This window comes from Sander lucioperca, chromosome 6 (genome assembly GCF_008315115.2).
Source record: "Sander lucioperca isolate FBNREF2018 chromosome 6, SLUC_FBN_1.2, whole genome shotgun sequence".
NCBI classification, from domain to species: Eukaryota; Metazoa; Chordata; class Actinopteri; order Perciformes; family Percidae; genus Sander; species Sander lucioperca.
In genome coordinates this window covers 31,876,632-31,901,607 of record NC_050178.1, presented here as the reverse complement: position 1 = coordinate 31,901,607, position 24,976 = coordinate 31,876,632, and the positions used below count along the sequence as shown (strand labels likewise).

Sequence of the window (24,976 nt, the reverse complement as noted above, 5' to 3'; positions counted from 1 at the left end):
TGTATTGTATTACCTGATAGACCAATATTTAATTCCCCCTATACACATACAGACACAACGGTTTCCTTTCTGTTTTGAGTTCCTGAAATAGACAGTTTCAGTTCCCCTTTTACAGATACTGTGAATAACTGTCAGAGGAATTTAAAATCAACCCACCAAAATCTACTGCAGGAAACAAATACATTGTTTTGTAACTTGTATGGCATTTAGCAGGCAGAATCCAGGCATATGGGAACAAACAATTTTTTTATTTTATAATGCAAACGGCAACATATGAATTATATTATTTACCCAAAGGAGCAGAAAAAGGTCATATACCTGTGGCAAATACATCACACAGTCTGTGTTAAATCTAAGTCCAACACAATATTTTCATCTAAACCATAAAGGGAAAAGCCACCCTAAAACAAAATGTACATTCCTTTGATGTCGGACAGTTCATTCTTATTTTGTGAACATAATCAAGTCTCACCCAACGCCAAGACTCTCGTTTTTCCTCCACAGACAGCGCAAAAGGGAACCAGACTTTATATCAAAGTCAGTGATTTGATACGGGATATTGGCAAATATTATTCAGGATCAACAAGCTCAGACATACAGTTGTTGCTCTTGGGTTTCTGATTCAAGTTCTGTTCACAAATGTTAATTGAACTGTGTAATATCATAGGATTCATAAAGTGAATTCATCAGGGTTTTTGCTTTTAGAAGGCATTCTATCAAAGGATTTCTAAGCACGAACATAGCTCAGTGGAACACTGAACCTTAATCAGTTCAGTTATTGCTTAGATAAATAATATTTACTCTACAAGAGAAAGAAGTTTCACATTGTTCAGATGTAAAAAAAAAAAAAAAAAAAAAAGCAGTTCTAAAATGTGTTGTCAAATTGACTTTTTTTGGTTGAAAAATCCCTGCGCTGTTGAAACATTTCACCATTTTGTACATCTGCATCAAGTCTTAGTTTCAGAAAGGATTAATTGATTGGCTGAAAAACCAGCCACGTGACGAAAACAGTGACAGAAGTCTTTTGTAACTCTGGAAAAAACAGTAAGTAGCACCATGTTCGCTAAGGGCAAGCCAGAAGGTAAAGGGAGAGAAGCCACATGAGCACACAGAGTTCAGGTGTGCACTTAAGTGCTGCGGCTCGCAACAAAAACTGCAGATCCTTCAAAGTTACTTTTTGGTCTTCATTCTCCTCCGTCGTAGTCTGGCTGTGTGCAGCTTATGCAAACATAGTCCTCCAACTCTGCTCGCTCAGCAGACAGTCCCACACAGATCTGGTGGAACCACTGATTGCAGCTACCGTCACATTGGACCCAGTTTACCTGAAAAGCAGTAAGATGAGAAAAAATAAAAAAACATTAACAAAACAAAAACAAATCAATTAAAACTCCTGCCATTAAAAACCCTTCATGTAGTATATTTAGTAGACTGATATAAAACAAACCTCGTCGCCCTCTGGCTCTCTGCACCATGGTGCAGCACACAATGAGTAGTCCTCCTCGGAATCTGAAACAGTGGGGTCAGACACCGGGTGTGTGGGAGAACAAGTCCGCTTGGTTTCTTCGCTCCTCTCTTTGCTCTTCTTAGACTTCTTTTTGCGGCACTTCTTGGCCTTCTCACTGTGCTGCGAGTCGGAGCTGTCCTTACGTCGCTTGGTCCTTTTGCTCTGACCGTTCCCCGTCTCCTTTTTGACACTGGAATCTCCATTCTGTGTCAAGACAAAAATATTACAATAAATATACCAAAAAGTAGTGATTATATATCAAGTGTGATTGAGAATATGATCTACATTTGTCATTACCCTGTTGTGGTGGGGACTCCCTCTCTGAGACTGTTGGTCCTGTTCTGCATTGTTCTCACAGGGGTCACTATGTGAGAGCAGTGGGGCCAGTTTGGACAGCAGGTATCTGTACAGCTGCTCGGTTTCAGGCAGAGTGACCTGCAGCAGGAATCCCTCCACCATCAGCTCCTCCAGCTCAGGACCGAGACCTGTGACAAATATGATGAGCAGCAGAGAGTTCAGAGGTGAAATAAAAAAAAAAAAAATGCAAAGTGCGTAGATGCAAAGTGCTTAAAGCTTTAAAACGTACCCTCGAGTGGAACAGACTGGTGCTCTGTATGAAAATATGAACCGTTTATTTCCTGAGTCAGATGGGAAGATATTCCAGGTCCAACTCTCCCCTGAAACAAAAAACAATCAACTTTAGTATGCTTGACAGTGATCGGTGCCTCTACAACGCTAATGTCAAAAACCAAGAGAACTCTATTTACACTGAGTTATAAAATGTGTTTCCACTGACCATCTTTGATACTTTCTCCAGCACTCCCTCTGTGCAGGCCTGTTGAACTCTGTGCTGCCATCGCACCGTCCTCTCGATGAGGAAGCGCAGGGCATCCCCTTCCGGCAGCCGAACCCGAATCCTCTGCAGCGAAGCCAACAGGGGCAGGACCTTGTCCAGAGGGGGTTTCCTCGACCGATGGCAAAGTGGGCAAAGCCAGGCTTGGCCGTACCCGAGGTCTGCTGTTGTTGTAGTAACGCAGCCACAGTGGAAAACGTCTCGACAAAGCTCACACTGCATCATGGCACCCGAAGGGGCTTTTTGGCAAACGCAAACACTAAGCGCACAACAGTTTTCAGCAGGAACAAGCTTGGACTCATTTGAAGTACGCAGAGCCAACAAGATCTCCATCTCCCTCTGGCGGACCTCAGCAAGAGTGACCATCTGTAAAGTAAGAAAATTGTACTCAATAAAAAAAAAAAAAAAGACTAATCTCATTCGCTTTAGTAGTGTGTGTGTGTGTGTTTTGTATTTGTGTATTTTTTGTGTGTATTTTGAGCCCCTCTATTAAGTCTGAAAGTCTCTCTGAAGTGTGGTAGGCATTCCAATGAGCAGACTCAAGTTCACCTGGACTTTATGCAGTTAAAAAAACATTTTAGCAGCACTTCAACTTAAGTCTTTATCAAGTTGGATTTTATGAAAGTAGTTTCTTGCAAATTTAGAACAAATTTAACTGTTAACACAAGACGACACATGCAATCATGAGAAATCTTGTTTATCACAATTTAACAGTTTTTTTGCAACCCTAATTATACTGTAACACAATTGTACTGATAAAAAATTAAGGATAAAAAACAATAGCTACACTCACAGCAGAGGCAGAGTCCTTGCTCTCAGAGAGAACTCTCTCTACGTCACACAGAGACTCCAGTTTTGTTGAAGATCTTTTACTGATCTGTGTAGCTTCTTTTGCTTTTTTAGGTCTTGACTTTTGATGCACGGCCCCTACATCACATCTTGGACAAAGCACCTGAAAACATAAAAGCAAAACACACTTTTTATTGGTCCGGTCATATTTGGAAAACAGCTTTTGAAATGAGCACACCTACTAATATCTGTTTACCTCAAGGAGAGAGAAAGGAGAGTTTTTCAGTAGGAATGTCTTCGCTGCGCTCTCCTTCCAGCTCTGAACATCACTGACGAGGGCCTCCAGGCGACTCAGCGGGTCGAGCCTCACTGGGATGCTCTCTGCTCTGAGAAGCAGCTCAGCGAGGCTGTCCAGCACAGGAATGCGTCCCCCGAGCTGCAAGCGTGCACACCCAAGATTTAGAATCAAAACTCATCCATCTCCAACCATCTCAGGCCAAGTGTTAAGTGCTGAGAACATTCAGCATGGCTTAAGTTGAAGTATATTTCACCTGAAGTGCTTCAGCTTCATGGAGCCATTTCTTGGCCTTGGTGATGACATCCTTCAGCTGCAGACAGTTGGGCAGATAGGCAGGGATGTTTTCTACTTCTTGTAGAGCGGCGTCGAGTGTAGCCATGCTGTGATACGGCCTGTGAAGGGAAATGGGCTTTAATGAATACTAGGGATGCACCGAATCCAGATTTTTGGGGTTTGGCCGAATACCGAATCTACTGGTTAAGATTCTGCCGAATCCGAATCCGAAACAGAATACCCAATCCTACTCCCATCCTCAGTCCATTAACACAGTAAACACATTAATGAAGTAAACAACATCCACAGCAGTGTATTTCTCATTTTATCTGTAAAAAAAAAAAAGAATAGGCAACATTATGCCAGAAGACAAGTGGGAAAAACTATTTTGACAATTACCATAGGTTGTTATGTTTACCCTATCTCAAGATCCAATCAATATCTTTTAGATGTATAATCTCATAAAGTAGAGTAACCCCAGGTGTAAGGCTAGCAAAGCTGGTAATGGTCATCTGGTTAACAAGTTTTTAGCTGCGACTGTCCTTCCTTTGCCGTACCTGAAGTTGCTGCATTTTGGCTGCTGTCTGTAGATTCCTTCATGCACATCTCGTATTCTTTCGGATGTTTCATACGCAAATGTTTTAACAGCGGCGATGTTGTGTATTGTTTAGGGTCCTCGCCACCACGAGACAAATCGGCATTGTAAATTGAACATGTAGCTGGACTTGAATGGTCTTCTTTTGACTTAAAGTACTGCCAAACCACACCTTTTCTGCTCACGAGTTCCATTTTCACTTTCTCACAGGCTACTGCATTGAACGCTCCACCTACGTAAACACCTTCCCGTAATCAACGGCGCCATCATTACGTCTATCCAGCGTAAGCCGTCGTAGTGCAAGCGTAGGGTTCGGTTCTGTGGAAAACAATTCTATGGTTCGTCAGAAACCGAACCCCATCAAAAAGCCTAATATTCAGCCAAATCCAAGCCGAATCCTGGATTCGGTGCATCACTGGTGAATACAGTGTACATGTTCAGGATTTATACAATGTCTGATGTTGGAGTGTCACTTTATCTTTTGTCTTGTGTATTTCAATTTTAAATCTTAATTACATAAAAAAAAAATTTTTTATGTAAACATCAAATATTAGATGATCACATGATGTGCTTGCGATGGCAGAGTCTGGTGCTTTACAGCGTGAAGTCTCTGTGGTGCCATGACAGCACCATGATCCTCTTTATCCACCATGATCCAGCTCTGCAGACTTGGCACATTTCACTCAGCACGGTCTGAAGTTAAAGCTGATTTCACGTTTTCACTTCAAGTCTGCTTTATAAAGTTACAATTGTAGTGGTGTTAAAGTATGAGATCACCGTTTAGATTAACAAAAGTTATAGTAAGCCAGTTCACAACTGGAACAAAAACGGGGTGTCCCTGAATGCTGATTAGTGTCAGATTTCTTGTTCATTTCATAGAAGAGATGCTCAGAACTAGTAGGTAGTATGTGTGGCAGTGTGTTTGTTCATGGACGGTCTCTCATCGCTGTAGCTTATTATGTTTTTCATGGTAAATTGATATGCTGAAACTTTGTCAGCCTTGACACTATTGTTTCAGAAGATTATTTTTTATATATATAAAAAAAAAAGGTAATAACTTTAAAAAAGGGTAAGAACAAAAAAATGGGAAAAAAGCTGTAGTATCTATCTGACCTAGAACCTGGACCTATGTCCCAGTGCAGCTCAGTTTCCTCACCTGGCCTCCATGAGGCTGAGCACCCGCTCCTCCCACTGCTCTGACACCGTCAGCAGCTCCTGCAGACGAGCCATGGCTCTCTCCACAGAGCTGTGAGGGGCCAAGCCCACGCCCTGGTCGATCAGCCGCCGCATGGTGTCCAGACAGAGGCTTTCTGGCCGGCTGCTGGCTTGCTGTACGGCCTCCAGCCAGCGGGCCTGCTCCAGTCTCTCCCTCAGCAGCGCCAGCTGAGGCAGCTCCACGTCCAGGCCCAGGCTCACGTCCAGCAGCTCCTGCAGCTCCAGCGGGCTGGGCGACTCATCAGATAGGAGGCGCTGGCTGCGCTGCTGGAAGTCATCCACCCGGGTCAACAGGTCCTGGGGGGGGGGGGGGGGGTCCACATTCAACAGGCATTTAGGGCGGATATTTAACTACCGAGACTAGACTTTATTCAAAAACAAAGCCAAATTCACTCACATAAACCAAACATTCAAACATTGTTCGACTGTAAAGTGAAAACGTGATGACACAGAAACGTTAGGAGAGCTTTAAAAAGGAACACGCCGACTTATTGAGCTTATTCACCGTATCCCCCAGAGTTAGATAAGTCCATACATACCCTTCGGTAACCGGCTCCATCTAGCCTACTGCTCCCAATAAGTGACAAAAAACAACATTTTCCTATTTACATGTTGTGATTTGTATAGTCACAGCATGTACAAATAACAAGGTCACATGAGACACAGCCATCTTCTAACCGTAAACAAACTGGGAACTATATTCTGAGAAGGCGAAGCACTGCTACTTCTGCTACTTGGGCGGAGTGATTTGCTCGCAGCACACGAGAAGCCCCGTGGTGAGGAGCAGAGAGTAACAATGGTGCTTTTCAGGTGTTGCGCTAATCACTCCACCCAAGTAGCAGTTGCGTCGCCTTCTGAGAAAATAGTTCCCAGTTTGTTTACGGTTAGAAGATGGCTGTGTCTCATGTGACCTTGTTATTTGTACACCCTGTGACTATACAAATCACAACATGTAAATAGGAAAATGTTGGCGTTATTTTGTCACTGGGAGCAGTAGGCTAGTTGGAGCCGGTTACCTCCAGGATCTGTGCCAACTAGGCTAGCAGTGGGTGCGTCAAATAGAGTTACGACATGCACGGAGATGAGAAGGGTATGTATGGACTTATCTAACTCTGGGGGATACGGTGAATAAGCTAAAGTCCCAATAAGTCGGCGTGTTCCTTTAACGTGTGCTAATTTCTCAAAGGAACCACTTCAACTTCACACACACACCTACGGAGTGCCTTGGATTATTCTTGAAGGAGACGTGTGTGTTTTTTTTTTTACAAATTCTGGAATTGAGATCAGATTCCACTCATGCAATGAGCCCTTCTCATGAAATATCAATTTGAATGAAGGACTCAGGTAGTCATGTAAAAAAAGAATGTGTCTAATCCAAGCTAACCTTCAGTAAAGGAGCCTGTCGGATGTTGCACGGCAGGCTGTCGAACTGTCGGACAAAAGACCTCAGCTCCTCAACAGTCAACCCGTTCTGGTTTTGAGACTTTCCTCCTCCAGAACGATACCTGAAATACAAACAAAAACTCTCAGAAAAATGACAGAATTGTCTTTAACAGCAAAAAAAAAAAAAAAAAAAAGAACGTCTTCAAACTACAACGCTGGCACCTTGAAAATAAAAGTCTGCGTTCTGCAACCTTTGTCTTTCAAAATACAAACAGTAATAATGATATAATGATACACTGGGGTCAATACCAACCACAAAGTGTGACGCATTATGGGTCTGAATGAACATGGCTGGTTTTTATGGATGGGATATTTATGGTCTTATTCTGATTCATAGAGTTTCAAAAAGTTGTGTAACACAATTTCAATCTAAACCAACAGTGTCAAAATCTATTTGACGTACCTCGTCTGCCTCTTTCCATTGAGAAGCTGTTGTGCCATCACAGCAACTTTATCAGCCTCTGAGACGACTTTGCGTAGCCGATCCAGGAGGCTGATTTGTGGGAACGCCCTTGTTTCTGCCAGCTCCACCAGGCTGTGAAGCTCTTCTAAACCTGACCAGAAAGCAAAGTATAAAATATAAGGTAAAGTAATAAGAATACAGTGCGAGTAGTAATGACTATCTCCTTAAAATGAGGACATTTTTTTTTTTATGATAACATTTGTAGTACAGAATGTTTTTTCATTGACTTCTAACCTCTTTTCTTGTTTCCTTTGTTCTCCAGGATGTCCTCCACACTACAGAGCCAGTCTTTATAGGACTCTGCACGCAGCTTCACTGATGCCATCATGGGATACAACTCATCCAGTGTAAACTTGTAACTGCAGGGAAAGACAAAACAAGGAAATTAATGTACAATGATTGACATTTGTCAAGGTTCAATAAAAAGTTATATTTCTCCTACCTAATGCCAAACGTAAATTACACTTGTCTGAATTTACTTTAGATGGGAAACTGGACATAGGAAGGCAGCCAGGCTTTTTTCTTGTTACATTTAACAGCTGATTTGCATTAGAGTGAGCAAGGAATTTTGTTTCTTTACTTGGTGATAGAAATATTTCAATTCAGACAAAAATTTAAACTAGGGCTCATTTTTCCTGAGTAAGTTCCGTGTGCTGGGTCTTTCACAGTTTAAAGTTACTTAATTAAACACCTTTATTTCACTCTTTATGTAAGAACATGTCATCAAAGCTGCCAACTTCTGCCAGTTTGTTTCTCGCATTATTGTTTTGGCTGATGATAAAGGAGCTGTGATGCAGATTAGGGCTGCACAATATGAGGGAAATATCTAATTGTGATTATTTTGACAGATATTGCGATTGCGATATGAATCGTGATATTGGAGGGAATGATCATTTTTGTCGTTATTCTCATTTTCATGAACAAATATTAAAATTAAAACAAAATAATTATAGTGTGATTTTTGCGAGGATCTGTACTAGGGGTGGGGGAATCGATACAGCATAGTATCGCGATATTTTCCTAGGCAATACTGTATCGATATACAGACGCTAAGTATCGATCTATTATTATATATGTGTTGGTCAGTTTGCCTGCTTGACAATCCCGTTTTGCAGCAATAAAATTGAAGTGAGATGAGATGAACAAACAGAAATGTATCTTTTTAGATAGATAAAAACAGATGTTGACAAAGTCTCCTTTGCGGACATAATTTGAAATTGTGAAAAATTTGAAGATGGAAAAAAGGTAGTAAATTGCAATAGATCACTGAATATTGCAATATGTTTAAACTGGCAATAATATCATATCGTGACATAAGTATTGTGTTGATATCGCATCGTGAGGCCTCTGGTGATTCCTGCCCCGTGTCTGTAGGACACGATTTGAGGTTTGACACATATTTTGCCTTTAACAAATACAGTATTGCGAGCCCCCCCTGCGATTTGGATTTGCACTAGTCCATATTGTGATTTGGATAAAATTGCGATAAATTGTGCAGCCCTAATGCAGATGATTCATAATAGTACTAAAAACAAAACATAAGTTAAATTCAGAAGAGAGTATGTTCAGTTGTTGTGGTTACTGGAGACTCACTGGAGTGTAAGGTTGCTATGAGGACAGGAGCAGAGGTCCCGGGGGTGGTACAGACAAACCATCTTGCCAGGACTGCAGGCACAGGTGATGCCAGACAGGTAGCAGGTGGTCCGACACTTGCAGCACTGCCGCTCCTCGTCTGGGAGCACCTCATAATCAACTTGTAGAGATTGCACCACACCCTGGGGAAAACAATTCACTGTCATTAGAGCCGCAGAGGAGACGGGGAAACATCATATGACAGCTGTGCAGGCAGAAAAAGTCTCCTTCAAAAGTTCAACGTTTTCTCTAATGTATCCTTGATGACACTTCATTAAGGGTGTACCAGCTTTGCTATAACTGCCCGACAAGAGCTAATGCAACAAACTCAAAAATAATGGAATTCAGACCTTTAATTCAAACAATTTGTTAAAATTTTGTTCCGTTTCCTTAAATCAAGATTGTGACCCATTAACTGTTTGGAATGATATGCAACTTTCCATATCACTCACTTTACCTCCTGGATGTTTATAACGTGTGCTAAAAATACTAAAACTACATTCTGCCATCATTGAACTTTGTTAATCGACTGTACTAATAAATAAAAAAAGAGACAATAGATCCTTAAGACAAGAACTCCTCACCATCTTGTTAATCTTTTCTCTAAGTCGTTGTTCTTCTTGGACCATTACAGCCATCTCCTTCTGCACTGCTGACGCCAGCTCCACATCCATTGTGTCTGCTTTATAGGCCATGTTACAAACCATCTCGTCATGTGAGAAGACACAGTACCTGCTCAGCTGGCGATAGTGGGTCACACATTCACGGCCGATAGGCATCTGTCAGAAAATAAATAGACAAGTTTGAGTTTACTAAATTTGTAAAAAGGATTACAATTGTTCTAATCCTGTTTTGTAAAGCACTTTGGGCTACACCTCAGCATGAAAGGTGCTATACAAACAAAGTTATCATCATACAATTTGTTACACTTTTGTTTCCCACCAATTATTTTATTAGCATACTTACATGTTACTGTTGAAGCAAAAAACATTTCTCAGTCAAATCTAGGTGCGTAAACAGAACTCCTACTGTGTAACACCAGGACATGTATAAAATGAATCTGGTATTGTGAAAACAAGAGTAGTAACAGATTTCCTTACCCAGTCCATGGTGCAAAAGTTGACAGCTTCAGCAAAGTTGAAGCCCTGGTTGAATCCACTGTGGTAAGCTCGGGGGAAAGTGATGACAAACTCGCCTGCACATTGGTTGGTGCGATAGATCTAGTCATCAGTAAGAAAAGAAAAGGAGAAAAAAAAAAATATATAATTTGTTATGAAGAGGGTACTGAGCCTGACAACCACGTTGAACCCAGCAAAGTTCTGATGTCTTGAGTTATATTAGTTTTCGTTAAAAAAAATCTAGACTTTGACTTATTATGTACGTCAAGTAAAAGATTTCCCCAAAAAACAAGACAAGACACTGCAACATGTTTAAAATGTGTATCTACTTTGTTCATGCCAGAGGAGTATCATATTTGATTTATATTAACTGACATACTTTGTTGTGCAACTGTGATATTTAAATGTAAGGACTTTCGTCATCACATTCAGCGGACAAAGATCTCGCTTTGTTTCAGACATTTAAATGTGATGATTAATAAATGAGTGCAACAGTCAGAGCAGGTTACCGGGACGCCGTTGTTCATCAGCGTGTTGGGATTCATGATGGTGACCAGCTGGTGAAGGAGGTCTGGCTGGGACTCAAACAGCTCCGGTGCCAGGTTCTTCATGACCGTCTCCAGGTGCTCTGCGGCATAACCAGGCGCCCCATACCACGTCTTCGGCTCCCCCCTGCAAATATGGTCAAAACTATTAGTGAAAAATACACGACTAAGCATCACCACACAAATTTCTTTGAAGATTATAAGAATCATTTTTCAGAAATTAATCACATTTACAAAACTGCATTTCTTGTCAAAGTACCAGTATAAAAAGATACACAATAGAGTTTAGAGAGAGTGCACTCTACCAGTGAAGGTAGTTTATTGAGTAGCTCCAGTGGTCCTCGATATGCCAGCAGAAGGAGGAGAAGCACATGCCCACATACAGCCAGGGTAACTTCATACCACAGATGTCGGCTGTAATGTGAGTCAGCACGGAGGAATCCAGCACCGGCATGTTGTTCAGGTTCCAGCCGCTGCTCAGGTAATGCTGCAGGTGAGACACAGGTCTCAAAACTCCACTTTACTTTCTACTCAAATATAGCCTTGTTCAGCTGGCATTATAGTCGTTATCACTGGGGAAACTGATTATAACATTACACCTGTGCTGCTAATTTTCCAGCCAAAAACCTGCAAATTGCTTTAGGAAAATACTGAAAGTTGTTTTGAAAAACAACTTTATTTGTAGTACTTCAATGTTATTTTTGCTTTGATGATTAATGTTTATGAAGTATTGTGGGTGGGCATGTTTTTTTAGACATGGGGTATGACAAAATCAATCTTTGAAGGTTGTGGAGGTAAACCATTATATACATTTCCCCTTTTATAAACCCATGACCACTTATATTTTAAGGTTTTAGAGAGACAAAGGTATACATCTGTAAACTGATGTAATACTTCATCCCCAAAACAGAAGGCAGATTGTACCTCATCCTCTGGAGAGACTTCAAAATGGCTGTTACTCAAAGGGAAACCACTCCCAAACTCCTTGGAGGCGATGTCTGCTCCATACTCCACAGTGACATCCTCTTCAATGGTGCTGACGAGACGCCAGAACTCCTTCTCCACTAGCTCAGTGGGAACCATCTAAAAACACACAAGGAGATGACATGGTGTGATTGTGTGCTGTATGAACACAAGTGTAGATAACTGAAGCTAGTTTCATCACAAGTGTTTCAGTGTTATCACTGCAACACATGTCAGAATGTGTCTGCTGGGACTAATGACGAGAACGTCATCTTTTTTCGGGGGAGGGGTGGGGGGTTCGTGTCAGATAAACAGGACTCTCTGAAGTGTGTTATCAAAGCATTCCTTTGTTACAGACCAAAGTTATAAAACAGAAGTTATGGAGCATTCAGGACTGTTTTCCGCAAAGATCTTCCAAAGTCTGCCTTACAAATAGAAATATTTCAAATTATTAAAATAACTATTGTGTGTGCATGCTAATTTTACAAGGGGTTTGGTGGTTGAATTAAAACACTTAATTACACCAGTAAAAATGTCAGCACAACTTCTGTTTCCACTGTGCCAAACAGGTTATGTTTTCTATCATATTATAGCACAAGTCATGGTTTATTATAAAATAATGTCACTGTAAATGAACATCTGATATCAGAGGTCTCCCATAACCATCTATACTGTCCATGGAAGTCCATTATTATGTTCATTTCAATCTGTCCTGGCTAAAAAGAACAGCATAACTTTGATAATTTATCAATAGACATGGTTATCCATGTCAATATCCCATATTTGACCATGTATTACCTTTTGTCATCGCTCTGTGCATATATATGTCCATATTTTAAATAAACCTTTCTATACGTGATAGAACTTGTATAGAAGAGCAACTTTCATCTAAAGTAAGAACAGAACACAACCATACTTAAACCAGTGATTTAGATGAAGTGTAATTATCAACAAAAACATGTTGACTAATTACTGTATTGGCCCAAATATAAGACAATCCTGATTATAAAATGACGCGCCCCCCCCCCCCCCTCTTTTTCAAGACACATTTTTGGAAAAAATACTTTTTGAAGACCAAATCTTGTTTTTATTAAGAAAATCATCCCACAGAACGTCATCCTCGCTGCCCGACGGCTCACTATTTGGCACCATCTGCTGTTGTGAATGTATATTGACATTTAAAACCCAGAATATAAGAAGACCCCACTTTTCAGATGTATTACCAGGAAAAAACAAACCTGTCTTATATTCAGGCCAATACTCTAGAAGGGAAACCTCTTCGTTATCAGTTAACAAGTGATGCAAACTCTGTGCTATGATTGCCATATTTGGCGTACCAGATGAAGGAACAAACTTGACGCGAAAACAACTCAACTTCATAGCATTTGTCTCTTTACTGGCACGTAGGCAAATTTTACTACATTGGAAATCAAGTGTCCCGCCCACAGCAGCACAATGGCTCAAGGATGTAATGCTGTTCCTACATCTGGAGAAGATTAAATTTGCAATAAGAGGTTCTAACAAATTCCTCTCAGTGTGGGACTCTATTGTCATACTTTAGTAACCTCCAAGCCCTACTGGGGTAGTAAGTGACCATCCTAGCTGACGCCAGAGGAATGATTACCCCCCTCTATATTCAAGCTACACTATATATAAACACCTGGCTATAGTATTCCACTATGGTGTGTCATGTCATAGAGTTTTGAAGGCGTGCCATCCTCCATGTAAATCATATATGGTCATGTTTCAATTCTAAGTATGTATTTCCTTTATAATTGTCTGTATTGTTAATATTTGCTTATTTGGTCCAGTCAGGGTGGGAAGGGGTGGGCTGGGGGGAAGGGGGTGTTTTGAGTTTAAGAAAATGAAGAAAAATCGTATATACCTGTACCGATGTGTCTCTGTTTATATTCTATATTTCTCAATAAAAAGAGGTTTTAAAAAAAAAAAAAAAAAAAAAAAAAAAAACAAGTGATGCAAACTCACATGAACTGGCATGTTGAAATAATCAGACTTGAAGGAATCGGCCATGTCGCCAAATGCCTGGAGGGTGTAGCTCCTGCTGGCCTGCTCAAAACCAAAAGCGACAGGAGGTTTGCCACATTCCTGTAAAAAAAGAGAAAAAAAAAGATGAGAAATGAAGTTAAAAACACTTGGGAGTTGTATTATATGCGTGAATATCAGGAAGATGATTATACACTTGTTCCATATTATAAGCTTCTCTGCCAGGATTAATAGTGCGGAACTCGGAAGCCGAAGCTGGGAATGACGTCACACCCGAGTTGAATGCGTTCCATTTACAAGTCGGATTTTCATCAGCTCTAGCCAGGTTAGCCATTGTTAGCAATGGAAGTTTATAACAACGCAATAAGCTGATTTTTGTGCATACAAATAGTGTAACATCATGTCCACAGATAGAAGATGGACAACGCTGTGTGTACGACTGATTTAGTGGGATACAAATAAGACAGAAGTGCTTATAACTGTATGTTACTACAGCTTTCACAACTGTTGATGCACAGAGCAGCCATGTTGGATTTTTAGCTCGGGTTACTTAGTGGTTGTCCGAGTTCCGAGCTCGGAAATCCGAGGTCAGGGGGCGTTTTTCCGACTTTGACCTCGGAAAATCCAACTTCCGAGTACAAATGGAACAAACTATAAGCTCCCTGGGGGTGCAGCTCACCTGAGCCAGGCACTTGGGGCATCTCCAGTCGCCTTTGGGAACGTCGTGGAGGGGAGGGATCAGGCAGAAGATGTGATAGCTGTCATCACAGCCGTCACACAACAGCAGGCGGTCCTCAGCAGTCCCCTTGCCACAAACCAGGCACATGTACTGGTCCACCTGAGGAGAAGGGACAATTGTAAGTGCTGCCTTTGTTCGGCAATGTGCAATTTTCTCTGATGTGTCATTCACAGCAACAGCAGAGTTACAACACTACAGCATTGAAACATGTTTTTTACTGGCACAATATTGGAATTATAGTGATGTAAGCCAAGATTTCAATACAAAACAATATACCTACTTTACTCGAGGGAGGTCTCTTATCTAATATGGTTTCCTCATAATCTGTTGGATGTTTAATGGGTTCCCGTTTGACCTCAGTGATCGCCATCCTCACTGAAAGACACGGGGGAAGGCTCAATGGAAGCTTTAAGATTCTCCAATGATGTCACTCATCATATCCGGCACATTCCCCTTTTTCTCTATAATGGAAGCAGCACTACTTGCTTTGTTCTTACCAGGTTCTTGTTTGCCAACATAGGTTCCCATCCTCCTCCTAAGATTGGGACGATTCTCACAAACCTCCCCCGGTTCGGTTTTAACACAGCCTCTCTGTCAGAGTCACAGTGAGAGTCAGAGAGAGACAGAGAGTGAGACAACAGGTGTTTATTTTACTGGGTCCTCAAAAAAAATATGAGGGATACTCCTTGACACCAGAAAAAAACCGATGTCAAAAACATATGGCTTCACTATTAAAGTGCAAAATGGCTACAGTCACAATATAGGTCAGCTGGTTGTCTGTCAAAGTATTCCTGTGGGTGGATTGCATATGAGTATAAACATATACTTAAACATCCAGATTTAAGAACACATTTGCATATCATACACATATTGAATTAAACATAGCACAAGTGACAATGTCAGAGAGAGACAGACACACACACAGAGAGAGAGAGAGAGAGAGAGAGAGAGAGAGAGAGAGAGAGAGAGAGAGAGAGAGAGAGAGAGAGAGAGAGAGAGAGAGAACTCACTTCAGATCTCATCCGTTTCGCTCGGCGAGCGATGCTGCAGGTCTCCTGAGGCTGGACAGACTGCCGCTGGGGCAGGTCGTGAGGAGTGTACTCCTTATCTTTAGTGTCATTGGTCAAGGTGGCTCTCTGCAAAGAGAAATAGGTGAATGTGATGAAAGAGGCGTCATATATTATACTTCTTCAAAAAGACACCATACACAAGAAATGCTATTATGAAAGTGGGGAGCTAGAGACAAATCTCATAATTTCTCAAAAAAAACAAACTGTGTCTTCCTAATATTTCAATACTGTACCAGTGATTTAATTCTTGTCAGTTCTAGTTTTATGACACTGAGAACAGCAGTGCTACCGAGGCTGAATATAACTGCAGACACATAGCATTTAGAAGAAAACCCCTAATCTTTTAGGAATGTGATGCAGAAAAACTCACTTAAAAACACCAAAACCTTTTCTGTGGCAAAATATCCTGAGATTATTAAGGTATCCGCTGAATGAAAGGCCATACACACACTGTAGAATTTATAAGATGTTGCCCTGCCCCAGTAAAAGACCACTCCTCCATACCTGGCACTGTTTAGCAGCTGCTGTTTCTACGACATTCTCAGGACCAAACTAAGACAAGGTCAAAGATAAATAAAGAATAAAATAAAGACGTTCCCAAATTCTAATGCTGTCAAATATCATAACATTGTGTGTATTAAGCTGGTAGAGAAAGAGTTCTAGCCACCACCTATGGTTTATACTAATAAACTGTGCAACTTGAAAAAAAGCACTTAGATAGTCTATGAATTCTTCCAATAAACATGCACTCAATTTCAAACAACAATTCTAAACAAGTTGCTCTGCTGGGAAAAGAAAACATAAGCGATAGGGGACGTACAGGCTGATTGTCTCCAGTCTGGAACAGGTTATATGGGTAGAGGATCCTCTCATAGTGGGCCCGCAGATGGGAGCCAATAGCCTTGCCTGGAGCAAAGCCCAACCTGACGGATATCTTAGTCCAGCGCCGCTCTCTGCAGACGGCATCGAAACCTCCCTCTTCATTCACCAGCTTGGAAAGAGAAAAATGTAATATTCAGTCTGTATGTGAGGAAACTTGTTTTATTGGGAATTTCTTTAAACAATACAAAAAAAAAATCTTTATAGAGTCCTGATATTAAAACCAGCCAGGATTTGCACGCACCTTATTCAGCTGGTAAAGATCCAAAATCTTTCTTTCCACGTGAGGGATTTTCAGAGTGCATCCTTGAAGCTCCCAGAACTTTGCTATTTGATCCAGGAAGTTAAGCTTAACTCTGGTCTGAGCCTAAAAGTATAGTGAAACAAAAAATAATGTTGTTTATTGAACATGTTCATTGTTTATTCTTTATCAATGACAACATGATAACAAAACCGCTTAACAAGAATTCATCATATATACTGTATTAAAGCTGTAAATTGTTTGTTTTACACGTATTGTTTGTGAAAATGGACAAAGACGGGAACATTGTAGCAATAACTTAAAATGCCAGAATAAAATACATTTTTATTTACCAAATACCCCATTTACACTTACCACATTTTATGTGTCTTAAATATATATATATATATATATATATAGATATATATATATATATATATATATATATATATATATATATATATATATATATATATATATATATTTATTTATTTATATTTATATTTATATTTATATAAATAAATAAATAAATAAATAAATAAATAATGAATAAATGAATGTACCTCCAACTCATTAAGTCTTTGTATCCGTGGTGTGAATTTCAGTCTGTCAACATCACAGGCAAAAGGTGGCTGCCATTCCTGAGAAATAAAAAAAAAAAAAAAAAAACATTTATGAAGCAAAATGACACCAAATCTAATAAATAATAATAAATAAATAAATAAATAATAAAATATGTACAAGTCTTTGAAACAAAATGTTTGTCAGAAAGAGTACATCGTGTACAACAACCTTACTACTAAACCCCCCTGTCTGAAAAATACAAGACAATGCAGTTATTCTAGTAACCCCACTGTTATTAAAGGCAGAAATACAGGAAGTCATAGTATTGCGTCTGTGCAAACACGCTGTGCACAGGAAATCAAGTTGGTCTATAATTTCTAAGAACGGTTGATTACATGTAGAATTACACTAAAATTAAAAAAATGTCTGCAAAATGCGTTTGTCTTATTCATCAAATAACAATTTCACCAGGATGTGATTCCACGAAACACACAAAACTATCACATTGCTGCCTGTCGCTATGTGACCAACGTGACCACACCATCTGTCTTACTGACAGATTAAACACTGACATGCCTGATATCAATGCACTTTTCTGCACTGTATTAAAACAAAAACCTATTCACGCTAGATCACACAACTTCCTGCAAGACTAGAGAAGATGGTGTCAGCGATGGCTCAAGAGTCAGCCAGATATCAGTTTTACATTATTAAATGTGTGATACCACACTGCTGAATTGTCAAGCGTGAGAATATTAACAAATGAGAGAAAAACAACTTCAGAAATTGGGTGAGTGTGATGGAAAGTGTGCTATGCTGGCTGATACGAAGTTGATAATGGTTTACATAGTCATCATTATATTGTTACTTTGGTAGCTAAAAAAAAGTATTAGCATGAACAAAACTCTAAACTGTAAAATGTAGGAGTTGAAATAATCCAGCTATTTCTCCAAAGATTTCCAACATCCCAGGTTAATTTCTGACACTGTGGAACAGACAGAAATGCTTATCTTAGCTCCAAGTTTCAGATTTGCCCTTCAAAACAGAATGCAAGAAATGTTCTCAGACAAGCTGACAGTGCATTAGCCAGTTTCACACAGTTTAAGGTGTTCACTCAAATCTTTTAATTCTACATCAATCCATAAACTTAGAGTATGTATAGCCATGCCTGCTCTGCCACAGCACTGACTGGATGGTTACTTTTTCTACCAGATTCTGCTCAGATTCTGGGCTCAACACTGAAAAAAAACAGACCACATTATGAATACCAATCTAAAATAGATGAACTTAACAGGCTTTGAAATATTTGCACGATATATGTATTTGATTTTTACATATTGAAGTACATTTCATTCAATGTTATCACAGAGTAATTTGTAACTGACACTGCATTGCAATGAAAAGTGGATGTGCCAAATTGGCATACAAGATGTGTAAACTGATCATGTAAAATTAGGCCACCGCTCTGGATCTAATTCAAACTTTAATTATCCCAATATTTCTTAATTGGTACAGAAGCACATAGTTCTTTATTTATTTTTTGTATTAGTCAGCATTTTCTTTCTGACCACCTGCTGCATGCAATGTTACTGTGGGATTAGCACTAGAAAATGTAAAATGCGGCACACAAGATTTACTGGGTCTGGCCAGGCCTTTTTTCTTACTAAGTTGGAAATGCTGGTCAGAGTAGGGACAACAATGGCCGCATTAACACAACCTTATCATCTGTAGACAAAGCTGGATTAGAACCACAATTGCCCTGGCACAAAAGAAAAACAATCACTTTGAAACATATGGAACTGCACTGTGGTTTTTTGCCATCCTTCACACACACACACACAAGTCTGACCACACCAGTTAAGAGTACAAGAAGTGCAGTTTTGGTCTGAACATGACAAGCCTTCCTACCAAGCACAAAATGATAAATACAGGTGGTGACTTGTTAACCACAAACAGCCTTAAGATGCAAATCATTTGCATATGTGCTACTAACATCTACAGTCAAAATGTGACCAGTGCAAAACCTTGGAAGAAATACTGACCGCATACAGTGCACCCAGAAATCACTGATCAAAAACAGGTTGTGATGCAAGGTCTTCTTCCCTTCTAAAACAAATCTCTCTTTTTGTTTATACCAGTGAAAAAGGAAACAAAGAAAAGGAGACCTCAAGCCAGATCACATCTAAAAAAAAAAAAACACAGGACGCTGCACGTAGATATATGGTGTAAATCTTTTCCATACAAGCCTCCAGGATGCCCCATGTCCTCTTTATACAAACACACAAAATAAACACTTAAAAATGTGCTTCAGTAGATCTCCACTTTCATGAGACAGATTCACATTGCTGAAGGATTTAAGGCTGTTTATTGGGTTGTTTGGCCCACACATCACCCGGGAGCCAAATTCTGGTCTGAATGTTCAGTAGAAAATGCTGGTGCGTGACACAGGGCTGTAGACAATGGTGCTTACACAGTGTTGGAAAAACGGTGGAGTTTGACTAAAACGACAAATTATCTTTTTGGTATCAGTTTTATATACTCAAGAAGAAGGCATTGTATTTGAACTTTTTGGATATGCTGCTTCTTACCATATCGGTACCGATTTATTTATTAAAAAAAAAAAAAAGAAAAGAAAAAAAAGAAATGACCCTGTATTTTTAAAACCCTTCATAAAGATCCCAGTAAATACAAACCTCTTGCCATGATAACTTAAAGCTGTTCAGGCTAGAGTGTAGTAGCCTATAGCTTTGTCTCTTAAGTAGGCTACTTCTAAATTATAAAAATCTCTTTATAAAGAGATTATGCACTAGTCAAAATAATGCGCTGTCCACTTTCAGCCATGCCTTCAAATCATTTTTTTACAGTATATGCTTCAAATGCAGGTTTCTTTTTGGATGAGCAAACACCAAGCAGTCCCAGACCCACCCTTTTTTTTTGGTAATGTTGCAGCCCATTCACTCCTACCCGTCCTGTTTAGCCGCACAAAATGGGCTTTTACAGCTTGCTTATTTCTACTAAACATGAGTCTCATGTTATCTGATGGCATACAAATTACATAAAACAAATTCCATCCATGACCTTAATGTTTTAGAACTGAAACATTGATAACAGTCAGAAATTGTGTCATCAGTCATGGTTATATAATTTATTCCAGTAGAATTTTCTCTTTATCTAATTTGCGTGGAAGCTTGACACACCCTTGAATAAGATGCACCCCCCCTCTGTCATCCCAATGTATCAGAAATAAGGTCAATGTAATTTGGGGAAAAAGTCTATAACTAACGTTACTTTCTGTCCTGAAATACTTCATATTTGACTCATGCGAGCTGTTAAAGAAGTGTGGATTATGGCATAATCTTCCAATAATCTTCCAATTAGAAAATAATATATATATATATATATATATATATATATATATATATATATAAAGTCCAATAGTTGGTTTCATGATAACGATATAACGTTATTATGCAAGTTAGCGCACAAACTAACGCTGTCAACAATCTGAGATGATCGTAACCAAGTAGGTTTGAAACATGTTAAAGCTATGATAACAAACAGAGAAACAGAAGATCCGTTGAGCTCGGTGTTATAAAGCGTCCCTTCTCTCCATAAACAGTTGGTCACCAAGCACGTAGCTACGTAACGTTAGCCAACGTTACGTGTCAGACAACTGCAGCTTTAAACAGGCCTGATTAACGTTAGCTAGGTCACCTCATACTGGCTAAATCCGTCGAAACCTGCTGGGAAAGTTAAGCTAACCATTTAACTAACTGTTTAAAAGTTGTGGGCAAATGATTAGTTAAAATCTTGGTGAGCTAGCTAATGTCCGTGCGGCCAGTCCAGGAAGCATTTCAAACTGCGCTAACGTTCACACTTTTATTTGCATACAGGCAAACTTTAGCGTTTGATTATTATTATAATTTTTTAGAAACGTTTTCTTTAGGCTAGCTAGCTAAGTGGTATATAAATAATAACAAATACATGTCTGGAGGTTAAAAACCTAATCAGGAAACAGATTTCTCAGTCTGATAATGCTTCACTATCGTTGCTGCAAACACAACACACTAAGCTCTGGCTAGCTGACAATTCAAGTCGGAGCCGCAATCCGCCATGTTGAAAGCGGTCTAAAAACACAACTTTGCCTGCTAAATTATAAACAGCAGCGGAGGCCAACATAACACGCCAAAAAAGCCTCGAATAACTGTCAAAATGAAGAAATACTCACCGGCGGCGGTCGGATCTTGCAGATGCCAGTTTTCTCTGCAATGGGTCGTATTTTGTTGATGTACGCAAAAGGGTCGGCAAATTCCTCCCAGCTGGGCTCAAAAACAGGACACTCCGGAGGGGGAATGAACTCATTCAGCTGTGGTTGAGTCATCGTTGCATCTTCGTTATGACTGCAGCTGAAATATTGTTATAGTCCTCACGCCAAATATGCTCGCTATGAATGTTCTGTCTTTCAGTTCATGTCCACTCTCCACTCATTGAACTCAAAGACGAATTATCTAGTTGGAGATGAGAGGTAACAGCCAGTGACTGTGTACCTCCGCTTCAAAAAGTAGACACCCGCAACCTACAATCATTTTTACACCGAGTTTGAGGTTATATCGCACGTAAACACACTATTTAGGCATTATTAAATTTGCCAATACTTGTTGTGTATATACTTGTTTTTACTACACTGATACAGCTCGTCCGTATCTGTTTAAATGAGTGCAATGCCTGAAGGTCTGAGTAAACACCTTTACCGTCATTTCAATCTACTTCAATACCGTTCCGAAATAAACTAGAATAGAGTTTGCTCTCACACAGTTAACACTTTAGGATCACAGTTCTCTTCAGTTAGGGATTATTTTTTATTGGTTCCGTGATTGCCCCCCTGTTGGATGAGTTTGATTCGTGCACCCTTTTGGCACGCGGGTGTACTGTGTTGAGTCAGTTTACAAATAAAGGGATTAGTTTCTTCGTCTCTTCCTTACCCCGCCCGGCTTAGCCAAAATAATAGACGTATCAGACGGTACATTGGGTTTTCTAATCGAACACACCGACTAGATCGTTGCGCACTGACCGGCACTTCGTTTTTAAATGGTCTAGAGGAGCTCGTTGATTGGTAGAGACTACAGTCATATGTTGATAGTTCAGCTGTTAAAGATTTAATAATAAACATTTTAATCAACTCATTTATTCTTTACTGAGTCCTGAACGCCTCAAGCTTAAAGTAGAGCTTTTATAATATAGTAAAATACTATAGTTTGAAAATGTGCCACACTTTTGATTGTTTAATCATATATTTACAATTTGTTTTCTCCATTTTCCCCCAATGTGCACGAGGCCACATGCTAAAAAGTATCAATAACATAGAAAAAGAAGACATACTTTCTTTACCTAGGCTGCACATTCTGGGGGTAACCATTTTACTTGAAAATGATTTCATTAGGGTCTGTGTTTAAATATGTTAAATATACAAGATTTTATATATAACTATATTGCTGTTTTTCATCTTTGTTCACACATTTACATGCTGTTGTACATTGTCCGACATTATCTATTGTTTGTTTTTTGACATTGTTAGTCATCTAAAGTTCTTACATGTATTGAGGTTGTCTAGCTTCTGTTGACATCAGTCTATTTTGTCTAATCACTTATTAACTTAATATTGTCTGTCAAGCATTTACACAATCGTACACCACCTTTTTAATGAGCAACAGTTGTGTCATCTGCTGATAAAAGTTTGGCCTACCATTTCATTTGTTTCACCCTGTATGTGAGACTTGATTTGAATTTCGCTGTTCTCTGTTTCGTTTGAACTTCCCTTCACACATGATAGGTGTCTTTCAAAGTCACTTGAACTAATTTAAAGGTGCTCAAAATTACTTACACAACAAACTTTGGATCACCATAAGTCATCTGTTTGGTCTTGAGTATCAGGTCATTTGCATACATTTTCTCAAAAAGCATATACAGCCTTGACATGTTAATGTAAATGATACACATTTGTATAACTGCTGTAATTCCACATATATTCTCTAATGCCCATTTTTATAGTATTCTGAACATAATACTCTACATCCATATTGGTTTTTGTTTGAAAACACACAAAGGGAAGCAAAAAGCTCCACCACCAGGTAGTCTGCCGAGTACCACCAAGCTGACATGGTGTGGGTAGAGCCTTTAGTTGATAAGTGCACATCACACACAAAATAATGACCACACATATAGGAGATGCCACGAAATAAAAGATGCATGTGTCAAATAATGAATCACTACATCTAGTGGCAAAAAGGAAACCTACATCTTAAATAATGACTGGAGGTTTTTAAGGCTGGTTCACCCATGCTGTAAACTGTTTTCATATGGAGTATTTCTTCAGTGAGTATTATTTGCAGGTAGCAGTGAGGTCTGTGGTAAAGCCAGAATAATCCATACATTGACTCTTCTTAAATACAAGTTTACAACTCTATGAGCACCACAAACTAAATTCTATTCATATCTGCAACCTAAAACTAAACCAAAGGCCACAACAACCATCATGTAAATTGACCTGCTCATTTGACTAGGAGACTGTTGAGCAATTTTCATCAGCATGATTTGGACTTTCCTTACTTGAAGAGTTGTGTGACCATGCGTGTGCTTTAGTAACAAGTCTATAACTGAAAAGGTTTTGTTTTTTGTTTTTGTTTTAAACATGGAGCAAGCAGAATGTCAGGCTATGATGCACATTGCAAATAAAAATAAAAAAAATACAGGGGATTTACTCCCTGTAATTTGAGGGCACACAAATGGGGACATGCTTTTTCTCAACAGTAAATAACGTTTAGGGCTGCAAACAATAATTGTTTCAGTAGTGAATATAATTAACTAATAATTATCTATCAAAAATGTTTTCAGTGAATCAATTTACTTAGAAAATCTAAAAAAAAAAAATAGAGAAAATGTCAATCACAAGTTCACCGAGCCCCACATATCATCTTCAAACTGCTTTTGTTTGACCAAAAGTATAAAACCCAAAAATAGTTAATTTACATTGACAAAAATACAAAGTAAAGCAAGAAATACTCATATTTGTGAAGCTTGAATTAGTGGATCCTTTGTTTTTTCAATTGCATTTAAAGATTCATCAACGATCTAAAGTTTTTACTGTCAAGTGATTAATCTGATTGTACTTAACTATTTTTTTAGGGCTGTCAGCATTAACGCGTTAATCGCAATGCGATTAAGGGCCGAGCATAACGCCTTCATTTTTTTAATCGAATTAATCGCATGCCGCCATTTCTTAATTTATTTTCACTTCACTCGGCTTTGCGTCGTGCCTAACAGGCTACTATTTTGCCGTACTTCCTCGTAACACATCCTGCTGCTGCAGGAATAGCAACGCGGATTTCGGTACCTCAATCTGGTGCCACTTCTCTCCGATGCTCTGAAACAGACGTTACAGGCAACAGAAACATCGCTGCACGTGACGCTAGTTAACACTATACTCGACAGCAGCTAATGTTAGCCTACCGCTAGCTAGTAGCTGGATTAAACACGGTTACAATGCTGACAGCCAACACTAAACGGTGTAAAGTTTGTCTGTATTTCACTGTAGAGGATTCAACACTGGGATGTAACAATCTGCAGCTGCTGTTGTCGGAAAAACACAGACGGTGCGTTCAATGAAACTGGTAATTCACAGCCTCTGGTGCACTCAAAGTTGTTGTTAAATGCCCTTTTCCCATCTGGTGGTTGTTTTTGTCGTTCAACAGCAATTTACTAGTGAAATAAGTTATTGTTATAGTGATTACA

At 39.4% G+C, this 24,976-nt stretch overlaps 1 protein-coding gene across 1 annotated transcript; it reads right to left on the bottom strand.

The window, feature by feature from the left end:
- Positions 1 to 227: 227 nt before the first annotated feature.
- Positions 228 to 21,569, bottom strand: kdm5ba (lysine (K)-specific demethylase 5Ba). The gene is made up of 27 exons (XM_031322546.2): positions 21,417 to 21,569; positions 17,188 to 17,265; positions 16,628 to 16,750; positions 16,325 to 16,495; positions 15,445 to 15,570; positions 14,932 to 15,025; positions 14,715 to 14,809; positions 14,375 to 14,533; positions 13,678 to 13,797; positions 11,653 to 11,811; positions 11,034 to 11,215; positions 10,693 to 10,855; positions 10,166 to 10,285; positions 9,650 to 9,844; positions 9,027 to 9,208; positions 7,668 to 7,792; positions 7,374 to 7,524; positions 6,912 to 7,032; positions 5,469 to 5,824; positions 3,698 to 3,836; positions 3,403 to 3,582; positions 3,151 to 3,309; positions 2,301 to 2,723; positions 2,091 to 2,181; positions 1,802 to 1,989; positions 1,445 to 1,708; positions 228 to 1,322 (listed from the first exon to the last, which is right to left on the bottom strand). The coding sequence occupies exons 1-27, from the start codon at positions 21,567 to 21,569 to the stop codon at positions 1,185 to 1,187; spliced, it is 4,455 nt and encodes a 1,484-aa protein (XP_031178406.1). The 3' UTR covers positions 228 to 1,184.
- Between the last annotated feature and the right edge of the window lie 3,407 nt (positions 21,570 to 24,976).

Coding starts and splice junctions, on each gene's coding strand:
- kdm5ba (XM_031322546.2), bottom strand. CDS start 21,569: ATGACTCAACCACAGCTGAATGAGTTCATTCCCCCTCCGGAGTGTCCT. Junction 11,812..13,677: donor ATTTCAACATGCCAGTTCAT/GTGAGTTTGCAT, acceptor GTGTGTTTTTAG/ATGGTTCCCACTGAGCTAGT. Junction 7,033..7,373: donor AATGGAAAGAGGCAGACGAG/GTACGTCAAATA, acceptor TTTGTATTTCAG/GTATCGTTCTGGAGGAGGAA.